Source organism: Mugil cephalus, chromosome 18, assembly GCF_022458985.1.
Source record: "Mugil cephalus isolate CIBA_MC_2020 chromosome 18, CIBA_Mcephalus_1.1, whole genome shotgun sequence".
Classification (NCBI taxonomy): domain Eukaryota; kingdom Metazoa; phylum Chordata; class Actinopteri; order Mugiliformes; family Mugilidae; genus Mugil; species Mugil cephalus.
In genome coordinates this window covers 4,748,629-4,756,775 of record NC_061787.1, presented here as the reverse complement: position 1 = coordinate 4,756,775, position 8,147 = coordinate 4,748,629, and the positions used below count along the sequence as shown (strand labels likewise).

General features: G+C 44.0%; 1 protein-coding gene across 1 annotated transcript; it reads right to left on the bottom strand.

Annotated features, from left to right (window-relative positions):
- Window positions 1-4,379: 4,379 nt before the first annotated feature.
- Window positions 4,380-7,572, bottom strand: cbln2b (cerebellin 2b precursor). The gene is made up of 4 exons (XM_047568832.1): window positions 7,241-7,572; window positions 6,315-6,857; window positions 5,548-5,667; window positions 4,380-5,452 (listed from the first exon to the last, which is right to left on the bottom strand). The coding sequence occupies exons 2-4, from the start codon at window positions 6,600-6,602 to the stop codon at window positions 5,255-5,257; spliced, it is 606 nt and encodes a 201-aa protein (XP_047424788.1). The 5' UTR covers window positions 6,603-6,857; window positions 7,241-7,572; the 3' UTR covers window positions 4,380-5,254.
- Window positions 7,573-8,147: the final 575 nt, after the last annotated feature.

Genomic DNA, 8,147 nt, shown 5'->3' with positions numbered 1-8,147 from the left:
CCACATTAGATATTAGATTGAGTGGGCCCCTAAGCGTCATTTCAGACCCAAAAGGAACCGCCTGTAGGTTTGCCTGGGAACAGCTTGAATAAAAATAATGCTGTGAAAGGCTTATTCGCACTCACAATCACACTTAAGGCAATTTCACCCATAACAGAGACTAGGACTGGAAGAAAATGAGTCTACGGCAAAAGACACCTTTTCTGAGGTTTTTTTTCCCCCCCTTCTCTCATGCATACCAATGTATTTAGCTCATCTGCAATCAAAAAGAAAAGGTTGAAAATCTTGTTAAGGTCTCAGTGTGTGTCTGGAGAAAATGCACACACACTCTCTCTCCCTTTGGGAGAAAGTAGAAGAATGAGGCGCAGACGCTGAGGAAATAGCCCCAAAGAGGTTGCAGCTACGGGAAAGTGAGCACCGGGGTGGGTTCATATTAAGTGGACGTCCAGGCTCTGTGGTTCTTTATGAGCGTAAGAAGAGAAGGGAAATGCTCCTCTTCTCTGTTGTCTAACCATGGGTTGAGGCTCCAAACGGATGAGGAAGCCATTTCTTAGGAGTGTAAGAGTCAAAAGTAGCAACGTGTTTTCTTGGCCTTGAGGTGCGCGAATGTTGCATCTCAAGAGGAAGAGGAAAGAAGCAACTCGTGCTTTTGCTAGAACCTGTAACGGCTTCAAGGTGAGAGCACAAAATAATTTAAATTAAAGAAAAATAATAATAATAATCTTAGATTTTTTTTGTATACTTAGTAGTTGAGTGAATCTCAATCTATCTATGTGTAACACATGGCAAGGAAAGAAATATCAATAAGCTAAATAAATAAACAGTGTGCATAGCAGCAGAGTTATGACACAACCGCTGCATGACTTCAGAGCTGAAACTGCTATGAGCAAGGTTGAGGTAATAGCGTTTCTGCGTCAACCGAGAGCACGGTTTAATTCTCCCGTTTTTCTTTTTCTTTCTGCCCCCAAATAAAAGACTTCACCACAACTAAGTAAATAAACTGTGAGCATGTTTTGGAGGAGGGTGGCATTCATCGTGTTCGTGCAAATGCTCCATCCATTTTTATCATGTTCAAAGAAAAAAAAAAACTAGAGTTAAGATGATTTGCTTTTTTTTTTTTTTTTTTTTTTACCTGCCAGCTATCATCCTTGCAAAGATCGAACAAATCACCGACTGAGGATATTCAAAGGCGATGTAATTAAATGTTTGGAGTCGTCTACGGGAGGAGCTGAAGTGAGTGTCAAAGCCGTCTTCATCTTCAGAAGATGGCTTTCAAATCAGCCCGAGACAACTTTAATTCTTATTTCTAAACCGGTTTTAATGTTGTTTTGCTGCAGCAGACTGAAGATGTGTTTTTTTTTTTTTTTTCTGAATAGGAGCCACTTTGTTCAAGGCTGAATGAGCAGGAATTAAACTGCGTTTGGGGCGTGTGTGTGTGCGTGTGTGTGTGCGTGTGTGTGTGTGTGTGTGGCCGCGCACGCATGTTCGGAATAAGCGCAAATGTGCGTGTCGTGGCCGTTTACTCACTAAAACAAGCTCATTAAGGAATAACTGACTTGAATCTGTTACATAATTTAGATTCCGATGCACAGCTCAGGATGCACAGACGGGCCTGCGGTGCGGCCGGTCTCTGATCCTGCTCCATGTGTCTCGGATTCGTGCAAATTAAAGGAGCAAGCCCTCAAAGGATGTGTGTCAGGAGGGCGTGTTTTAAAGAAGCCACAGAGGCACAAATAGAGAAATTAAAAAAGCAAAAACATGCAGACAAGTTCGGTAATGATCTCGACGTGTCCCGAAAAAGCAAAGCAAAACGCCATCTGGATGATGCTCCAGTGAAAAAGCAGACCCCAGACTCTGCATTTACCACCAGCAAGAAAAGAATCTAGTTAGGATGGGGAATATTTTCCAGTCAAGTGTCACATTTACACTTGGTTTTGCGCTTATTATGTCCTTCTTACGTGATCATTTCAATAAATCCACTCTAATAATCCCTTCTTTAGAAGTTACATTACTTATGTTAAAACACTTTAAAGTATTTCAAAGTAATAACCAAAAAAAAAAAAAAAAAAGAGGAGATTTTCATTTCTCATTTGCACCACAGCATGACGGCCGTCTTAATTATCCAAAGGGATCATTTTGGGTGCTGACTTTCAATCCAGTACGGGCATAATTATCACTCTATAGGCCAATTTAATACAGTCCTCCACATCGCGGTGATTTTAGCCGTCAGGTTGTGCTGCTTTGTGCACTCTTACTGCTGGCATCAGCAGCCTATCAGCAGGTCTTTTCCTTTGTTCCCAGCTGTTGTGCTCTGTTCGTCGTGAGATGAAGGTGGCGCGTTAAAAGAAGGAGGCAGATTTCCACGCAGGAGCAGACTCCGGTTACTTCCAGCTGCTCGCGTGCACGCTATTGTCAAGCATAAATGCAAATGTTTTCTGGGCCCGGTGAGCCGTCGGTTTTCATTCTTGGCCCCGGCGTCTTTATGTTTGGGTCTGACTCAGGGCGGTGCTGGTGTGTAGTGCAGCTAAGCTCTTGAGGTAGGTTTTCTACTTTGCTATGAAACAAAAGATTTTACAAGCCGGCTTTGGGTTAAATGGACGTCAGAATGGCTCTCGCTGTACGGATCTGTGAGGCTCAGCCAATTAGTCAGTGTTTATCTGGTCTTTTAAGAACCTTGCTGATTCTGAAGTCTAAATAAATAAATAAATAAATAAGAGGTCTGTGGAGCATGTCTGAGAAAAGATCCCGAGGAAAACCTTTCTTCATGCATATTTGAGTCTGAATTCTCTTCTTGACCTTGTTAAATCTCCCTCCATTCACATCCTCTGAGAACAATATAGAGGTTGTTTTAAGTAAGAGTTGCGACGCCATAACTTCCTCTACCACAGAGGATTCCTCTGCTGGCAGACGTCCCACATAGTCCAAGTCAGGCAAATCAAGAACGGATGAGGCGTGACAATCATTCAGCAATTCCAAATCTATCTTTTGCATTCACCAGCGACTCTCCTTTAGGTTTCTCCTGCCAAATGTCCCACAGCGGAGACACCTGGTTCGGCAGGGACCCAGCGGAATTAAGCACACCAAACCCCAGCTGCCACACGAGCATGTTCAAAAGGTTGTGACCCCAGAAATAACACACACACACACACACACACACACAAAGTTCATAACACAGCGGCCAAAAGCGCTAATAAGAGATCATTTATCCTCCGGTGCAAAAAAAAGATTCGAGGCAACTTCTGAGGTCGACCAAAGCAGTAATGGCCCCTCTCGGGTACAGAGCCATAATCCACGTCTCAATTTCTCCCACCTCATCTGTGATTGATGCAGACACGCCAAGGGAAATCTGGAAAAGCTTTCACAATAGATATCTTTCCTATTTTATGCGTCCGGCTCTCTGTGCACCTTTTCTTTTTTAGAAGTAATTTGAGACGTGCGCGTTCAAATTAAAACTTTTTGGATGTATCAGCACCAGCAAATTGCTCTAAACCTCCTGAAGAGAAAATAATCAAGTTTTCATCAGTCACGTAATTATTATTATTATTATTATTATTATTATATTTTGATTTATCTATTTATATTTTAAAGCATCCACTGAAACAAATGTGTAAAAATTCTTGCAGTGGTTTGCCCTTACTGGTCTGAGTCACCTGAATCAGCTTGACTCAGGTGTGTCCTTGAATGTGACTTAGGGAGGGAGGGGTTGGCAGGTGATGTGACTGTGACTGTAACAGTGTGTGTGTGTGTGTGTGTGTGTGTGTGTGTGTAAGAGGGGGGGGGGGGGGGGGGGGGGGGGTGGCAGATATGTGTGTGGGTGGAAATACCCCCAAAACGTTGAATTTCAAACAAGATGGCATCCAATTACGTGATGAAGCACGACATGCACCACAGGACGGGGGGAAAGTCGGCGCATAATGAGCTGCACTTTAGACGATTTTTTTGCCTTTTTAAATCACGTGTTGCTTCGGTGTCACATCAAAAATGTTCGCCTATTTTATGTGCCTGCTATGAGGGAGAGGGATGTTTCTGTCGTGCAGTGCGTGCAGGCGCGCTGTGCTGCAACTCGCTCAAACTAGATATTTCAGTTCCAACAATTATCGCGCAGCTTCTAATCAGCGAAACGTCACCCTAGATGGATTAAATCTGACTTCTCTGCTTTTGTTTGAGAATACTTTAAGCCCCGTGCCTTTATTTTTTTTAAACTTGTCACAAGCTGCTGCGTGACTTTTCGAATTGTGGATTTCAGCACCTCGGACAGCGACTGAGGGGAGCTGTTCACAGCCTGTTCCCTCCTGAGGCCTTTGAGCTCGTCTGAGTTCACTTTCAAATATTTGTCTTCCTCCTGCCCCCTTCCAGGGTGAAATAAAACGTGATAAATATACAATACAATATCTTTTATTAAGCGGGACATATAGGGATTCTTCTATCATTTCCACAATGTACATTTGGTGAGCAACGTCACTGAACATTAAATCAGTCAAAGCTACGCAGGTTCCGAAATGTAGAACACACAATAATGTGAATATGTACTTTATAAATTATATAATTATTAGTATTTTTCTCTTTTTTTTAATAAAAGGGCTCTAAATCGTCTCCGGTGGCTGGAATATGTCGCCTTTTTTTTCTCTTTTTAATAAACTCCTCGGCGGCCTACATTTGGCTTATTTTCAATATGTTCAGCATCCAAACGCAACACCATTGACAGCACAAAACATAAAGAGAAAACTTCCATTCGTGCAAAAAAATGCCATGGGCGTGAAAGCACTTCTTCTCTGGTTGTCCATAATTCCATATACTTCACTTGGACGGAAACCATATATTCTTTAAGGCTATACAAACATAAAATAGAGCATAACACAGTCGGCCTGTCCAGGACACCAGTTCCTCCACTCCTCGTCTCCTCCCTTGTCCATTTTTGCCCAAGTACACCCGTTTGTCTGTCGGCAAAGTTTGTCTCCCAAGCCAGGAAAAAAAAAAAATCCACCGACGAGCACACGCCAGTGGCCGATCAATGCGTTCAATCATCCAGATTGCGTAAAAGTTGACTGATGGATTTGAATATATGGAACTCCAAGGAAACGTTCATATTTGACTAGATACTGGACGAGTGTAGGTATACAGATATTCGTCGGCTTCCTTGGCTGACAGTTATTAAAGTTAAAAATAAATGGCATGTTTTGTTGGGTTATTCTTTTTTTTTTTCGTTCCTCGACCTAAGCAGAGTCCCATGCGACGAGTATCATCGCAGATTAGATTATAGAGGAAAGACTAGAAAGCCTGAGAAGGTGGAGTATTTCCATCCGCCCATGAGAGTGCCCCGTTCCAGCTTCAAATAGACCCGGTCCTCCCGTTCAACCATCAGCAGTACTCCGTTGCTGGCCGCCTCTCTCGTAACATCCTGGTCACCGGCGAACGCTGATATAACCGGATAATCATTCTGCATCAGGTTGACCTACGAGGAGAAGCAGAAACAAGCTTGGAATTGAGTTTCACGCTCAGTTATGTCTTTAAAATGCGGAACACAGACCAGCTCTGTTAGTCGCTCACCTGTATGGTTTGTCTGTTGTAGACCTTCACCACGTGAAAGCTGAAACTATATATCCCCCGTCTTGGAGCTTGGAAAACACTTGCTTTGAGATCGAAATGGTTGCCGATGTTCACTAAAACCTGTGACCAAAAAAAGGGGGGCACAGTGAGACGGGGCTTTTATTCATTTTTATTTATTTATTTTACATGTTTATGCTTCACTCAACGTAACAGCTGCTCTTGAGGGGATCTATTGTTTGTGTCTGGATACGCAGAGAGGCGTATCAGACTGCCTGGTTCTGCTTTGCCAAATGTTTTGAGGTGCACTTCAGTCACAGTTTGGGATGGTTCCCAAATTCGATGCGTATAGCAGGCCGCGGTCCAAGGACCTCAGCCGTGAAAACTAAGTGGAACGACGAATCAAAATCTACAAAATGCGCATGCAAATGTGACCGAGGCCTAACATGCATATATGAAAAACGGTCCTGCATGGATGATCGTTCTGTGGCGCATCTCCAAGTCACGCCAATTACGCACAACATTGGACTAACCCATTTCAAAGGAAAACCAACACTGTGTTCTTTTCGTTGCGGGTGCTCAATGTCTCAGATTAAACTGAGCTTCAGCAGTAATAGAAAATCAACAATACATGACCTCAGATAAGTTCTTCACACCCACGGCAAACAGAACGTACGCGGAGAACATAGCAATGAGCTAACGTATTGGAATAATCTAATTGATATGAGACTGATGGATTGTGGTGGTTTTAAATTCAGCGGACATCTGACCTGGTCAAAATAGATGGTCATAGACGTGTTGCTCATCTCTGACGGCTCGTGGTTGGTTCCACGTACGGCGGAAAAAGCCACCTTTGCCCCAGCGGAGCGGACTGAAATGCCAAGTGAGGAGGTCACCGCTCCGTCCGAAGAAGGGTTCGAGTCGCACACCACGAGACACTTCCCTTCGAGCACGATGGGCTCCGTGTCGTTCTGGCCGAGGCAGAGAACCACGCCGCATCCCAAGAGGAGAGCCAGTGCCAGGGTGGCACAGGGTCCCGGGCAGCGCGCTGGCACCATGGTTGGATCGCTGATCCCGTACACACAGATACAACCCGGCAGCCCCTTGGAGGTTTGTTAGTACTCGATCACTTGGTCCAGACTTAGTCCCTTCTCTCTTCTCCTTTCTCTTCCTCTATCTGTGATGCTCCCTCACTCTCTCAAACACCCTCTGACACACAGACGCACTCAGACTCTCTCCGGCTGAGACTCCCCTCCCTCTTGCGCGTCTTAGTTGATTTGGGGAGAGTATTCAGACAACTGCTGTTGTAAATCCTAAGGATACGAGAGGAAATTCGGAGTTTTAATGACAGACAATAAAAGGAAAAAAGATTTTCCATTGTTTAGTCAACAAACTTGAGATACATCGTGTGCGTAAAATGACGATCGTGCGTAAAATGAAAAGCAGCTGCGATCAGTTACATGCACATCCTAACATTTAGGCTGAAAGTGATTCCAGCTGTTTAATTTTCAAATCAAATCAACTATCTGTTGTAATGCGCAGTGTTTACTGGTCGAACTGTGCGCCGCAGCAGTTTGCACAAACCAAACTGTCCAAAACAACGTTGCTGTCGTCCATCCTCGTTCTGGTTGGGGAAATGCAACGACACAATCACTTTTTAGGCATTTGTTGGGAGAAAAGATTAATCGGGACCTACCTGTGCAACCCATCCCGCTGGTACGCTCTCCGTCTCTCCCAGACTGTGAACTGAGCGCTCAGCTCGTTGGTGCAAAAAAAGCAAGAGTCTCTGGGCTCCCTTTCGAGGGACAACTCACGCCCATTCTTTGTGTGTAGCCACTGCAACACTACTCCTCACAAGTATCACACAATTTAAAAGCACATGCGTGGACTAATGGGTTTGTTTACATATTAATCAGTTCAACGCTGTGAGCTCTGGGGCCCCTGAGGACTGCAAACATCATTGGCTCTCGCTGCCTGTCATTTATATGCTGCGGTTTTCTCGTGTCTCTCCGTGATTAATCCGAAATGAAGGGGGCTGCTACGCATAACCTTGCTGGTGCATGGTACATTCAGCATGCATGTATATGGCACTAATTCCAGACTTATGCGGGTATGTTTACGAGTCTAAGAAAGATACTTGTGCGCCATCCAGTGGCGAATATAAATGATGCAGAGTGGGTTTCTGCTGTGATCAGAGCTTTGTTAAAAAGAAAGCATAAAAATTATTCAAATATTTAACTTGGGTGATATATCAGCAAAATTATTTCTAGTCTACGTAAGGAACCAACAAAAGCGAGTTAAAGGATCCTCACAGAGAATGACCCTCTCTGTTGCACCCTTAGCCTTTTCTTTTCACTTCCTGACATGTAATCGCCCTTTTCAGAGCTGTGTGGATGGTCCCTATCAGTACTCCACACCTCTGAATGGATGGAGAGTGGGCTTCAAGACTGAGTGAACCCTCATGTTCGACCGTTAATAAGCTGTCATTCTCCTTAAAGATATGCCAACAGTCCACATTATGCACTGAACTCACTTTTGCACAGGAAGGCACTGAATAAACTGACTTTAATTATATCCGCATGAGTGAAAACATGGAAAACATG